The sequence below is a fragment of the Rana temporaria genome, chromosome 4 (genome assembly GCF_905171775.1).
Source record: "Rana temporaria chromosome 4, aRanTem1.1, whole genome shotgun sequence".
Lineage (NCBI taxonomy): Eukaryota > Metazoa > Chordata > Amphibia > Anura > Ranidae > Rana > Rana temporaria.
In genome coordinates, this window is record NC_053492.1 from 223,916,995 (window position 1) to 223,933,203 (window position 16,209).

General features: G+C 41.1%; 1 protein-coding gene across 1 annotated transcript in view; it reads left to right on the forward strand.

The window, feature by feature from the left end:
• Positions 1-16,209, forward strand: part of LOC120937015 (collagen alpha-1(XIX) chain-like) — a 343,287-nt gene that overhangs the window by 48,795 nt on the left and 278,283 nt on the right. Inside the window, exon 2 of the mRNA XM_040349912.1 lies at positions 13,535-13,651. Coding sequence (XP_040205846.1) covers positions 13,573-13,651 — 79 coding nt within the window. The 5' untranslated portion in view covers positions 13,535-13,572. The remainder of the gene's footprint in view (positions 1-13,534; positions 13,652-16,209) is intronic.

Here is a 16,209-nt window from a genome sequence, read left to right on the forward strand (position 1 = left end):
TTAAGTTGGTTGTAACCTAAAGGTTATATGGGGCTGCTTTTTCTTGCTTTGGAGTTTAAAGTGATTGTAAACATTTTTTTTTTTTAAGTAACAAACATGCCTATACTTGCCTGCTCTGTGTAATTGTTTTGCACCGAGCAGCCCAGATCCTCTTCTTCGAGGGGTCCCTGGCTGGTGCTTCAGGCCCCTCTTATTTGGGTGTCCCACTGAAAGAAAAGTGGCACAGTAGCTTTTCTGAATCCCCCCCCCCCCCTCCAGTATGTTTTGTATCTTACATCCTGTGGTCCTCCTCACAGTGGTAAAATTCCAGTGCTCTGACTATGCCGTATTCATCTGCCCTTCTACCACTCATAGGATTCCTTATATTCTTTTCAAAGATCCTCTCGGTTATCTACCTCTCCTCCTCTCTCAGAACATTTTGCATTCTTTGAAAAAACCCACACACGCACCCAAGCGGTTAACCTTTGCTGCACTGAAAGTTCACCACTGTAAAGAGGACTGGCATCACTAAACTTTAACCTAGAGTGTTGCATTTTACAAATGGAAAGTCATATTAATTACTCAGGGAATCTTCTATGTATATACTGCCCTTGAAGTGCAGCGACAGCGCAAATGCAGCTTCAGTATTATCAAAGTGGTTGTAAAGGCAGATTTTTATGCATTAAGGTAAAAACCCATCTCGATCTGGCGATGTGCATGAGAACAGTGGCTTTCATGCGGTATTTCTCCTCATTGGCTCACACAGCAGCTGGAGAATCACTTTTTAGAATCACTTTAATGGTCATGTAGCAAAGTCCCGGAGCCCCCAAGTGTAATGGTGACCTCCAGAGTTGGGGACAGCTGACATCCTGTGTAGAGTGGGTTATAAGGCATGGTTGGTGTAATACAAGGCAAATTGATGGGCGCCAGACACTTCTTGAATGCAGAGATTTGTTGGGGACAGCTGACATTCTTCTGTGTAGAGTGGGTTACAAGGCATGATTGGTGTAATACAAGGCAAATTGATGGGCGCCAGACACTTCTTGAAAGCAGAGATTTATTGTCTTAAACAGAACTGTGGCAGAGTGTCGTGGCCAGGACACCCTTAAGTAAATACAGTGTTAATTAGCAGACTGAGACTTCTATAAGTAGACAGCTATGCAGGGAAAGGTATCTAGCCAGTCACCACATCTGCATGAGTAGGAATGCTGTCTCCTATGGCAACAGTCTTGTAACAGTTTCTAACAAAGATTGCAATGAACTTTCACTTCTACAATCTCCTATTGTAGAACTTCACTTCCACTGAGCTTAGTCTTTCGCTAGACTTACTGATCCACTGCCCCTGAGCTCTTCAATCTAGCACTCGGTATCTTCCTCAAGCATCACCCCCGCTTAACCGCTGGGTTTTTGGTCTGGCACTCAGATACTCTTAAGCTTCACCCTTGCTGACACATTAGGTCCCTGGCTTGGCACTCCACAGGTGTGTTACCTCTGCTGTCCCGCTGGGTCCCTGACTTGGCACTTGCTGAAGTATACCCACTTCACTGTCCCTGGCTGGTGAGAAGTCTGCTCTGGTACTGGCCTCAGCTTACTCCGTGGTCTCCAGTACTAAGTGGGTGGTCCCTTAGTGACAGCTTTCCTTCTACCTCCGATTGCAACTGGTTCCTGAGCCTGCAAGCTGCCGTCCCAACCCTACTCCCTTGCCTCTGGATAGGCCCTCAGACAGCCTAGCAGCCAGATGTCCCTGGGATAGGCCTTCAGTTTATGGCCTAGCAGCCCTGGAAAATACAACACGCGTCCACCCAGACAACCGTCCAGGTGGCACAGAACTCCGATCACCTGACCTCACACTTGACCTCACCCAAATTCTCTCCCAGCAGGCCAAGGGACCCAAGAAAATCTTTGCCCATGAACTGAGACACCCCATTCATTCCTAATCTGTCCTTGCATTGCCCTTGTCTTTCTAATTCCACCAGATACCCGGCCATCTAGTGACAGAAGAGAAGTGCAGCAATTCCAGAATTGGGGTGAAATCAATTGACCTCCTATAAAATTGGCCAAGGCAACAAATACTCGGCAGATACATTTTATAGCAACCCTGCCTAAACATAAGGATGCAACACTCAGACTAGCTTTTCTGGGGGTCATTTTTACTTCAGGGTGGACTTTCCCAAATCCAAGACCAGATTTATAGATCTGGCACTGTCCTGCAGGTCAAACAAAATTTCATATTGCTTTCAGTAGCTTTCGATTTCAGCCAGTTTGAAGAGACTGTCCAGCCACACTATTCTACATGGGAATCAAGGACATTGCTTGCTTTCCACCGTAGAAGGCATGTATAATGTTCTCATAGAACTCTTTAAAGCTGAACGCCACGTAAATGACACAGATCAATGCTACACTGTATTGATTAATGCATTCATTAATACATGCTGTTGTGTGCGTTTTTTTTTGTTTTTTTTGTTTGTTTTTTGCAACCAGTGTAAAAAGCTGTACCTGTTTGGCTTTGTTATAGCAACTTTTGACTTGGTAACAGCAACTTTCAGTCTCTGTACACAAATGCTCAGACTGGAAAAAGGGTGTTCTGCAGTGCTCTTGCTAATAAATGATATGCAGATAGAAGAGAGCAGGGTGACCTATCCAATAAGTTTGCTTTTTCTCATTCCCCTGTTCAGTTTAAAGGGTACAATACCTGTAAGTGCTCCCTAACTGCAGGTCTCCTACCCTTGACAGAAACACAAATCTGTAAAAACTCCATGATATGCATTCGATCTGTGTATTTAACCGTTTGCCTGGACTTCAGCTATAAAGTTGCTGTAGTTTTTCCATGCTGATTTGCTGTGATCTTTCCCGCTGGAGCAAAAAGTTATCTTTGCAACATGGCTGCGTTTGGTTGTAAGCACACATGCTGTACATGCTAGACATTCAAAGCTAAGAGGAGAACATTGCTCATACTGAAAATGAATGCAGTTAGGGGTTATTGGATCTCGGGAGAGCTGAAGGGACAAAGGGTGAAGCCTTTATATTGGCAATGTGATAGTCATGTTTATACGCTTTGGCACCTTTTCAGAAATAGAATACATTAAGTCATTGCAGATAAAGCTGGATACAATCCTATAATGAGGCAGCTGTCACAGGCAGATGGATCTGTTGAACAGCAAAGTTTTATAATGCACTGTAAGCATACATTTTTCCTCTGATTGGAAGGCACTACTAGACCTTATGTAGATCACATACTTGGCTACCTAGAAATAGAGTAACTGGTACTATTTTTAGATCTGTCATGGATTTGCATCGCTTGCTTTAAATACAGGTGAAAGGTTTACCTATGCTTATCAAAGGTAGACTTAAGGAAAAAAGATATGATTGCCATTGAAGGCCTGCTAAATTGGTTACAGAGATTTCTTATGGTGCAAAAAGGTAGGATGACTTCTCTGTTATCACAAAACAGACTGACCTATTATTGGCAAAATGAGAATTTGCTTCTTCAGACAACTGCGTTCAGAAAAATGTATGTGGGCACAATTCAGTGTAGTTTTTGCATCTATTTTATGGCTGTAAAATGTTAGGTAGAATTTTTTTTTTCCCCATACTTTTCTTCCTTCCAAAAACTGCATAGGCTCAGTATTGCTGCTGCGCTGACAATGGCCAACAGCAGAGAACTGGATGAATGTTTCCAATGAGTCCAGACCAAACCCACAGCCAACTAATAATTTCCTTATGGGCTGTTTATCGTCAATGAGCCTTGTTATCATAGTTTGCATTGCTCAATATCACTTATCGGAAACTGGGTTTGTTATGTGTGTGTATGTAAATGGTAACTTCTAATTTTTGTTACTCTACTGGTGATTACTATGGTAAATATTTAGATACAATCTAAAAACGCAATCAGCATGTTTAATAGGGCAGTGCAAAGTGCAAGCATGTGGGGCAAATTATTCCAACCAACCATCAGATTTTGTTTCATATGTTTAGAAGACAGAGCCCATAACAAATAAAGTTGATTGCTGACTGGTTATTCTAAGTCACCACATTTTGTCTTAGGCCGCGTACACACGCCCGAGAATCTCGACGGGCGAAACAGTTTTCCCCGTCGAGCTCCTTGTTCGGCTGTCAAAAAACTTGTCGAGCCAAATTTTCCCATTGCCCGTCGAGGTAATGGAGAACATGTTCCCTTTTTGGCTCGACGAGTTTCCCGACGGGTTTCTCCGAAAAGTGTACACGCGACCGGTTTTCTCGGCAGATTACGTCTCCCATCGAGTTTTTTGCTGTATTCTGCTGAGAAAACCGGTCGTGTACGCGGCCTCAGGCTTCATTTCCATGGATGTTTTTGGACGTTTTTACAGCCACCTTTCTGCGCTTTTTTTGCAGCTTAAAAATGGCTCTCCATGTTAGTCTATGGCCTCATGCCCACTATGACGTTTTTAAGCTGTAGATGGCTGAGCCGTTTTTAAGCTGCAAAAAAAACTCAAAACCAGTGCGTTCTGAAGCTCCAGCCTTAGTGCTGTAAAAACGCCAGACGTTAAATGCTCAAAAACGCCCAAATACGCTCAAAAACTCTACCTCTGCGTTTTTGAGCTCCAGCTCAAAAAAAATAAATAAATAAATTTGAAAAAAACATGGACATGCGTTTTTAAGCTGTAAAAAATGGTAAAAAAGTGGCTGTAAAAACGTCCATGGAAATGAAGCCTTATAATTAAACAACGTTGTTTGAGCCCTGGTTCACACTGATGCAATTTGACATGTTAAATCGCATGTCAAATCGGCGGCAATGGCACCGCCCTAATCGGCGCGACGCCACATCTGCAGAAACGCCACATCTCTGTAATCGTGCCCAAAATCGGGACTGACAAGCGGGAGTGAAATTGTGCGACGGCTTCATTCTTGAAGCCCAGTATGAATGGGCTTGGACACATTCATACGTCTGAACATCACTCAAGCCAAAATTACAAAAAACAGCAACTCTGGGTGCTGATCGAACATCTGGCTCATCCCAGCATGTACAGTAAATGTATGAACTAGAAGAAAAAAATGGAGAGCAAACCATAGTTGCCAGCAATGTGTTTCCAGTGCCCTTTTTGCCAGTTAGCCAGGACAGCAATTGTTCATTAGTTTATAGATTACCGTTGGCCTAGTGACCCTATTAGGTATCAAATGATCTGCGTTAAAAGTCCATCATATGGCTATAGATGAAAGTTGGATAAAGCCTCATACACGCAATGAGAGAACCAAATGAACAATTCTGCTTTCGATGCAATAATTTGATCGTTTGGACACAGCTGTCGTCTGACATTTTCTGAAGGAACAAACCTGAAAATTTTTCTCATACGATACCATATCAAATGATTTTCATTTAATCAGTAGTCTTCATCTGAAAATACATTACAGTACTTCCATTTTTTTTTCTATTGTACGAGAATTTTCATACTTTAACCTATTCGATGTGGAGACTTGCATGCAAAAAACTGACGATCATTCATCCGATAGCCTCATCGTGTACTAGGCTTAAAGGGAATTGCATGAAATGGGGGTAGGTGTACACCAGGCTTGAAACCAAATGTCCACGCATGTCTCTCCTAGAATGGGATAATCTCAGATCACTCCTAGCATGACTTATGTATTATGTATGTTGGCTTCATCAGGACATGGCAACATATTTTGCCTGTTGCTGTTTAGCTTGTTCTTGGAACCAATAAAGGATTCCAAAAATGCTTAAAATCTGTTTAACCACTTCAGCCCCGGAAGATTTGGCTGTTGAATGACCATGCCATGTTTTGCGATTTGGCACTGCGTCGCTTTTACTGACAATTGTGCGGCGCTGCACCCAAACAAAATTGTCCTTTTTTCCCCACAAATGGAGCTTTGGTTTGGTATTTGATCATCTCTGGTTTTTATTTTTTTGCACTAGAAAAAAAAGAACAGCGCCAATTTTTAAAAAAGCACAGTATCTTTATCTGTTTTTTTTATTTATTTTTTTATCGGGACTGCGATATGATGGACACATTGGACACTTGACATATTTGGGACCATTGACAATTTTACAATGATCAGTGCTATAAAATGCACTGTTAACTGTAAAAATGTCACTGGCAGGGAAGGGGTTAACACTAGAGGGCGATCAAGGGGTTAACTGTGTTCCCTCTGTGTTCTAATTCAACTGAAGGGGGGATAAGACTGTCTAGGGGAAATGACAGATCGTCATACTTGGTATGAGCAGTCATTTCTCCCCTTAGAGAAAACCGATCCTGGTTCTCGCTGTGTCCCGAGTAATTGCGGGTACCCGGTGGTCATCGTGCCCACTGAGCACTCGCAACGGCTCCGGGGTGAGCAACGGGCACACCCCTAGTGACTACAGGGCAAAGCAAAATAACATAACATTGTTTCGCCGAGCCATGGTGCCGTAGTAAAACTGCGGCAGCTGGTCCGCAAGTTGTTAAAAAATGTAAAAATGGTTTGCTCTTTAACCATGTCACAATTGAACCAGGCTTCGTTAAAGCAGAGTTCCACCCAAAAATGGAACTTCTGCTTTTCGGAACCCTTCCCCCCTCTGGTGTCACATTTGGCACCTTTCAGGGGGGAGGGGGTGCAGGTGTTTTCACCACTTCTGGGCATCGACTCCCACGGGAGTCACACCCCTTCACGTCACCCCCCCCCCCCCCCCCCGCTGTCTTCTGGAAAACACACTGTTCCCAGGAGAAAGCGGGCACCAGTGACTGTGCGCCACGCTACTCGTGCATATGCAGTAGGGAACCGGGCAGCGAAGCCGCAAGGCTTCACTTCCTAAATCCCTCACCGAGCATGGCGGCAACAGCATCCGAGAACTGAGCAATTGCTCGTCCTCATCTGCCAACTTTGCGGGTGCGCTGGACAGGCAAGTGGGGGGGGGGTCCTTCGCTTTAATTAGAGCAATGTGTAAGGGATAGTGGCAAAGAATCTGCAGACATCTTTTTTTCCTTCAGGTTGACAGGTGGAATCTGGTGTGTGTGTGTGTGTGTGTGTGTGTGTGTGTGTGTGTGTGTGTGTGTGTTTTTTTTGTAGGTCATTTCATTTTTACATTACTTTTTGCAGTGCCATATTAAAGTTGTTAAGTCACTCTAACCTGTATACACCATCAGCACTGTCTTATTGCTGAGATTTCAATCGCATGTCTGGCCAGCTTTCTCCTTTTCTCCTCTGTGTGTTGCAGCAGGCGGGGCTGAGATTTCCCTGCTGTCAGCCTGGAGGGGAGGAGTAGGAGAGAGCTGGCTGGTCATGTGATTGCAATCTCTGCTCTTAAATTTGGCATTTGTATTTATAAATCAGAGGGCACTACAATAGGGAAGGCAGTGCTGAGTATACAGGTTAGTGTTATGAGAGCAAGGGGAGGGGGCTCACACACAGAGGGGGGGGGGGGACACAGAAGCATAAAGGAGAGCATATAGCAGGCTGCGGATGACAAAGGCAACAATACACTGACCACAGTGTCTGGTCTCAGCAGCCATGATGCACCGTGGTCAGTTTACAGAGGGGTGTGGAGAAACTGGCAGGATCAGCCAGGTTTTTTAGGTGTTGCAGGAGGGAAAATGACACAGGACAAGCACTGTCATATCGCATGCTTTAAAGGCGCAGGATCCTATTTTTAGTTGGGGTTAACAAACTCTTTAAATATGTTGGACGTTATTACCTGCTTCAGCTCCAGAAGATTTTACCCCCTTCCTGACCAGAGCACTTTTTACAGTTTGGCACTGCGTCACTTTACCTGACAATTGTGCGGTCGTGCGCCGCTATACCCAAACAACATTTGCATCTTTTTTTCACACAGAGCTTTCTACTGGTCGTATTTGATCACCTCTGTTTTTTTTTTGCTCTATAAACAAAAGAACAGCAATGATTTTGAAAAAATTATCTTTTACTTTTTTTGCTAAAATAAATATCCTAAATTTGTTTTAGGTTGATATGTATTCTTCTACATATTTTCGGTAAAAATCGCAATAATTTTTTGGTTTGCGCAAAAGTTATGGCGTCTACAAAATTTGGGTTAGAATTATGGCATTTTTTTTTTACTAGTAACGGAAGCGATTTTATCGTTTTCTGACATGGTGGACAGATTGGACACGTTTCACACATTTTTGGGACCATTGATAATTTTACAGCGATCAGTGCTATAAAAATGCACTGGTTACTGTAAAAATGTCACTGACAGGGAAGGGGTTAACACTAGGGGGCGATCAAAAGGTTAATGTGTTCTCTGTGCCCTAACTGAAGGGGGAATGGGACTTACTAGGGGAAATGACAGATCACTGTTAATACTTTGTGTGAACACACGATCAGCTATTTCTCCCCTCTGAGAACCAGGATCTGTGTGTTTACACACACAGATCGTTGGTGCCCGGTGGTCATCATGCCCTCCTGGCTCTGGCATCTGCTCTGGGGGCAAGCAGTGGGCATGTGCCTCCATGGCGCGCACCTCCTAGTGGCTACAGGGCGAAGCAACGTAACGACGTAGTTTCGCTTAGCTATGCTGCCGCTGAAAAAATGTGGTGGCTCATCGGCAAGTGGTTAATGAGCTTTGCTATTACATTTCTATATATTTATTGAAAGCAAAGATTGGATGTAGTGAATTGTGTTATGTAGGTTGCACTGTACTTGATGAAAACATAACACTGTGTGTATCACACTAAGGCATTTATAAAGCAATTCTATATCGTGTGTAAAAATGGGTCTTGCAGACGCTTGAGATACTCTTCGGTGGCACGGACACTAGGATCACATGAGCTCTTCTAGGGACTTGAATCATGGATAAAATAATAGACTAGACGTAATTGCAGGCGGCCTGCGATTGTGCCCTTAAAGCTAGTTCTATATTTTTTCCCTCAGTGTTCATTCCATAACTACTTATTTCTGTGATTTTATTTGCTCTGATCTTTTGAAGGACTTATCCCTTTCAGGATTTCATAAAATTTCATGATAGTAGCTTTGAATGTAATATAATATGACATCAGTCCCTGAAGGCCAACAGTTGTCGGGGCTATTACGAAGAAAAACTGCATTACTATGAGTAATATATCTATACAGTGTTCAGAATGGAAAGTAGGGGACTATGGGAGTGAAGAAGTTAATGACCTTCGGTGCATTGCAATGACTGTGCTTCTGAGGTTGCCATTTCATTTTTGAATATTGGAGCACTGATTGTTGTACCTTCCCTTTTCATTGCTTCCCATGACAAAAAGTCTAAATAGGAAAACCATTTCAAATATGTGATATCTCATTACGGTAAAGTCATGAGCCCACTTTGTGACTGTTAACCTTTAAAAGCAGCATGTTACGAGTGGGGCAGCTTTGAGAACCTTTTACATTAAGATGATCCCCTTTTTTCTAATTGTTTTCCTAACCTTATCATTCATCGCTACCTCTTACTAAAGGTGTTAGAGGCAAAAACCTTTTCACTTATGCAGTGCCTCTCTAACTTGAAAGCATGCAGTCACTTATGCGTTTCAACATTTGACTGGTCCCTTTTCAAAGAATGTGACAGTGTGGTGGCTTTTTTTAGACACTTTTTTACATGTTTTTTTTTGTTGTAATAAATATAAACTGCAGCATTACTCATAAGTAATCCTCAATCATACCTTTTGTATTTATTGGCTTGAATTTAACATCTGAGTTTATTTGTAGCATTAGGGTGCAAAGAGCAATACATACATTTCTGATGCCTGACATTACCAACTGCTGTAATTGTATCTCTTTAAACACTATGTAATTCAGAGAAATAGTTATCAAGCTGCGATTTATTTTTTAGAAGCCTAGATAACTTTGATCCATACAATAACACAGCGGTTAAAAGATTTTCTCTTATGTCGGGCACAATTTCATTGTGTTGTACATGTGAAACTTAATGTAAAAAAAAAAAAAACCCATGCAATTTCACAAATTAAAAAGTGAATACTGAAAATGGCAGAGAAAAAATGTTATTGTACAGAAAGAGGTTTTGTTAGCCTTTCATATCTTTTTAAAGATACATTTATCATTCCTATGGTAACATGAGAAAGAAAAGCTGCTGGATCTTGTCTTTTTGTGGCAGTTTTTTTTTATTGTGTATAAACTTGACTAAAGAAATCCGTATTTTTAATTTACACATTATTGTTGCATTTTTAAATTAATCCTAACCCATTATTTGGTGAAAACGCAATATAATGTTGTGCGAACATCAATTTGTGTCTGACAAGTAAGCATTTTAGGGAAGCCTTTACTGATTCTGATGGTCTATGCACAATATCTGATACATTTTGTTCTAAAAATACTCATATTAAGAAAACCAAACCCGATTATGTATTCATTAAAAATAATCAAATATGTAGCTAGTAGAAATACCCAAATATATATATGTGTGTGTGTGTGTGTGTGTGTGTGTGTGTGTGTGTGTGTGTGTGTGTGTATACACTTTTTTTAGTTTGTTTTTCTGTTTGGGTGTTACTGTTTAAATCAAAACATCTATAATTAACTATTTGTGCAGGTGTTTGCACTTTATTAGCTTATGCTTGATTGCCAAAGAGCAACCTGGTTATTGTTTTGAACTTATCTGAACGTATATCAAGGACAACATATAACAATGATGCAAAATATAAAGTATTGCGATATCTGTTAGCTATTGCATAACAACCGGCACGGCACAAAAGCATACTCGCTGTTAGTGACAGTCAGCAGAGACATGCTGTCTGAGTGTCTGTCAGGAAGAGGGAGACGTTTGATGTGGAACAGGTGGACGAGCAGCAGGCACAATAAACTCAATGTTGAAGTCTTGAGTAAGATACCAATCTACCAAGCATACTGGTTTTGACAGTAAAGTCACAATTGAGAACTCTCATGTCTTCTAGATATTTAAAATGGCAAGCAATACGTTGTGTTTCTGGCAGCTGGCCATTTAGAAGTACATCAAATTAAATGACAACATAAAACTCTAGATCTTTCAAGGTAAGCATTAGGGAATAGAGGATGTTCCATGTGTCTTAAAATCTAGGCTAGAAATGCAGTGGTCCTACTTACAGTACAAAATGATATGTAATCTTGTAAATCTGGAGCACTAAAGAAAATGGATCTGTTATTTGGAAACCTGTGGTCAAGGTAGAACAGAATATAGTACGTTGCAATCAGAACTAATCACTAAGCATTAACTGAATATTATACAGCAACGTAAGGTAATTAGAATAGGAAGTGGTAAGACATGGCTACACTTAATTAATGTTTTAGGTGTTGTGATTCCAGTCCCTAAATAGAAAATACTAGATTTCAAATATCCCAGGTAAACAAACATACCATATTTATGTGTTTAGTAGCTATTTTCTGCTTGCGTATAAAACATCTGCATGCTTTTAGATATGGAATTCCACTTCAAAACAGGGCGCATGGTTACCACTCCCTCTCTCCAGCCACCCCCTCTATGAATAATGGATGGATTCATGCATAGCATTAATCCATCTATTGCCGCCACCACCCTCTATTTAGGAATCTGGCCCCTTTTCAGCAGGGGGTGTATTTTTGAAGCGCTTGATTAGAGCCATAGGCTTCAAAAAAGATGGTCTCGAAACGCAAAGCATTGCACTCAAATTCCACCCTGGTGTGTTAAAAAAATGTAAATGAATATTCGCTTTTCTAACACTGAACCGCTTCTCTACCAATCAGGAAGCATAGGTCTGTTACCCGTCACCTGATTGGCTGAAAGGACAGGCGCTGCTATTGGACGCCTTTCAGGAGGAAGAGAGGAGACGCATGGAGGACACAGCTTGCTGCTGTGTGTCCCACTGCAAGGTCCCATAGCTCACCGCTGTTACCCGCTGCCTGATCTGCCACCAAAATGTAGGTGCCAGTCATGCTGCGAGTGGACGGGGATCACAGCGGCGGCAATTGAGGGTGTTTTTGTTTTGTTTTTTTGGTTTCAGTTTGTTTGCGTCCCCATAAAAAATGTGTGCACCAGCTGCCACTGCTTCAGAAGACATCCTCTTCGTGTGACATGTAAAATATTTAAAATAAGGAAAAACTAAAATTAAATAAATAAAAATTCAAGAAGATGAGTGACGCTAGGATCTCAGGTGCAGATTTTGGACAAATGGGATAAAGAACTTGTGAGTTAATCCTGCTTTTGGCATACACCTACAGATAATAAAATAAAACCTAAATAATCCATATTAAGGGAAAAATTCAACGCAAAATGTGTCCAAATATCTCCTGTTAATATCTTGTTTTTGTCTTGTTTATAAACGGAGGAATAGTTTCATGATCATTTGTGCTCAACCACTCTTAATGTATATATTTTTATTTTTTAGCACCCTTTTCAGTTTATATATTAATGCAGAACCTTTTGTGATATTTTTATTTTCAAATGATGTATATCCAGGGAACTATTATAATTCACATTGTGTACATCCAAGTATGCAAGATAAAATGAAATATTTTCATAAATATTTATTTTGCACTGGGATGTGTTTTTCCTTCATGTATGCATGCATCTTTCTTCTTTATTATATATTGGGTTGCTCTCTCTAGCCTAGGTATTATTGATATTGACCATTAAATTCTTTCTGGGTGGTCTGTGTAAGCTCAGAATGAGTGTATCTATTCTGCATTCCCTTCTTGGGCATTACTAATACAAGATGCAGACATGATAACATATTTTCATGGAAAATAGAAGTTGAAGCGGATGTGAGGTAGTAAACATAGTCTCTAAGGAGCTTCTTATGTATATATAATAGTTGCTGTTATACATCAGGGAAGATCTCCTGCCAGTATTAGAATTGAATGCCTTAGGTTGGAAGACTAGCATGCTTGTAGAATTCTATTGCACTTATTCTCTAGGAGGGATTTTTCCAATGTTTAAGAGATAAAGGTGAAGTCTCTAATTAGGGTGACATTACATCTATGCCTGTGTGCTTTACAGCATGTTATGCATGTTAACGGGTGGTACAGCATTGATTTCTCTTGTATGGCACCCCATTGCACAAACATGGAATAAGAAAATACACCTGCCTCTCAGCAAACTGTAACCCATGTAGTAAATATAAATAGGTTGCCTTCAAACGCATACAAAATATTGCTTTATTTTTATGTGGTTGCATGTTCATGACCCTTTCAAATGAATGGACAATGCACTGCAATGCGTGTTGTGCCAAAACAGACTTTTCTAAAGGCAGCAGCTGGACTCGCAATGCAATTTATCAATGTTTAGTTGCATACAATTTAACTGCATTTAGGAAAAGTAAAGTGCTGTGCGCAGGGTTGGTTTTAAAGTTCATGTAAAGGCAGGCATTTCGAAACTTTGGGTAATAGTGTGTGTCAGATTTAGTAGTTTTCTTAAATCACGTGTACAGTCTGAACTACATGCAAATATTGATGAATTTTACCATGATTTATTTATGACTTTATGTAACCGTTGTCATTTTTAAATTGTTGCATATATTGGTGAATTATTGTCTGGATGTTAAAAACTGTTGTATAAAAATCACATTTAATCATATACAAAGATCATTTTTTTTTTTTGTGGTATTTTCTGCATCCTAATATAAACTTTTTTTTTTTTTTACACTAGACTATTTTGGATATTGGATCATATGGTTCCTTTAAGAAATGAAGCTGGTTTTACTATGGATTTATGTCGTCATCATGCTCCCGCTTTGTTTTTCAATGGCAGTGAGCAATAAAACAGGTAAGCAATGTTGGTACTTTTTTATCCATATATTGTTACTCTACTTACAAGATTGCAAGCATTAAAGGATTAAAGTTAAGTTTAGACATGCCAACTTTCATTGGTAAGTGTTCTGTTATTTCTGGTGACTTACTTATTACAGCAGCTGAAGTACCAAACCTTAACTGGTGATAATGTATGAAAGAGTTGGGTTACATGTGTTCTCTCTTGCAATACAATGCCTGTTTACTTGACTTTGCATCATGTTCTAAAATGAAGGCTATGTTACATTTGCAGAGAGACAGGGATTTAGGATCCCTTTATATTTTTCCTGGAAATATAAGCCCATATGTTTATGTATACACTCTACTACTGCTTTGTGGAATAACATTGCAAAATGTTTGTATGCAGGATTCATCATTCATTAACTGATCATTGCTAGGTGATGTTATCATACACTTCAGGGATGCTAGGATGCAGAAAGTTTTCCCTTTAGTCAGGACACCTATTCACAATGTGTCTGTCAAATTACGTTTGCAATGTCCTTCCTGTACATTAGTAGTGTTGTATTGCATGTTCTTACCTATAGAAAGTGGCTGCTTGTGTTCTTAGGATTTCGTCAAGACACTCTGTACATGTAGAAAAGGGTCATAACAGAAACCTTTTTTACCTATTTACCAGATCATTAAGAAAGAACTGGCTTTTTTGCCTTTGTGAAAAGAGGTAATAAAAAGCCTTAAGTAATTTGCTATACCTTAAACCTTCAAAACCCTTCTCTTAAGCCTCGCACACACTAAAACATTTTTTGTGAAACCGCGTGGGTACTAACCAGGTTAGTCCAGTGATCTCCTCCGCTGAGTCCCCTACATGCATGTTCTACCGGCTTCTGTCGGACAGACTGACATACACATGGGGAGAATGTCAACCGTTATTTTTTTTGTTCCGACATTAGGCCGGTGAGTACAAAGCCTTAGACTGGCCATACATGATGAAAATATTTCTTTTCTTTTGACCTTGGGTTGATAAAAAATAAATTGCCCAATTTCCTCTTCAACATAGCCAGTACAGATTGGGGAATCTCTGCCATTGTGCTATTATATTCTGACAGCAGGATGTGTCCCTGCCATCAAAAAACAAAGCTCACGAACCACTGGCCGAAAAAATCAGAACCCATCCCCAAATCTTAGGTTTCTCTATCCAAGGTACACTCCATAAGATTAATTTATTTGCCGATGATATCATCTTATCCATAACATCCCCGACTGAATCACTACCCCACGTCCAAAGAGTTCTACAGTCCTTTAGTAACATCTCATATTACAAAGTTAATTGCTCCAAGTCGATAATACTGCCTATTCATCTCCCTCCCTCGGTCCGGGTCTATTTGAAAGGTGCCTTCCCATATTCGTGGACTACAAATAGCATCTCCTACCTAGGCCTTCAGATTACAGCAGACCCCTCTGGATTGGCGGATGCCAACTACCCAGCTCTGATAGGAAAACTCTTGAAGGAGTCCACCCGGCTGGCTAAGACAGAACTCTCCTGGTCTGGTCGTCTTGCTTCCTTTAAGATATTACTGCTACCCCAGATCTTGTACGTTTTTTGCACGCTCCCTGTTCCTATTAAGCCCCCTCACCTGAGATCCTTGAACTCTATCCTGAGGACCTATGTGTGGAGCGCACGCAGACCCAGGTGCTCTAAAACCTTGCTAACCAGACATAGATGTGCGGGTGGTATGGGGTTCACGGATATAAGGGACTATTACCGCGCATCCCTTTTGAACCAACTAAAGACATGGTTTACTGACCCTCCAGTGGTCCCTTGGTGCAGCATTGAACGGTCACTAAGCCCTACTAAGGACTTGCTCTCCCTGCTATTTCTCGATAGGATGAGACCTTTTCCTCTGCACCAGCTTCTCTTGTCCATTCGGGCTTCCTTGGGGGCCTGGAGGGATCTCAGGCTCATCTCCAATCCTCGATGTGATGGTGGAAGTGCCAATCCCCATTGAAACCCTAATGAGTGCCATCCCCAATATTAACCTTGGAGACTGGAGAAGCAGGGGCATCACACATATCTCGGATCTTTTCCGCAAGGGCCATCTCGCTTCTTTCCAGTTCCTCCAATCTACATACCACCTTTCCTCGAAAGACACATACAAAATCCGACAAGTATCTAATTTCCTACAATCTGTTAACAGCCACAAAATTTTCCTTCCGGACCAAGTTTGCAAATTCTTTACGTCCTCTACTCCCCTTATCAAGGGGATTCCCCTTTTCTACAATCTACTCCAGCATAGACGTACCTTTGTCAAGACCCCCCCGTTCTTAAAATGGGAGGTGGACCTTGGCAGGACCTACAGTTTCACAGTGGCAGGTCGCTCTCAATTCAGTATTCAAGGCCTCCAAGTGTTCTAATCTTTGGGAACTTGCCCAGAAGATATCTTTAAGATGGTACCTCACGCCATACAGGATGTCCAAATTCTCTCTAGATAATTCTCCTCTATGCTGGAGGGGATGTGGAGAGGTGGGTAACATTATGCATGTTTTCTGGAAGTGCAAACACCTGACCAGCTTCTGGAA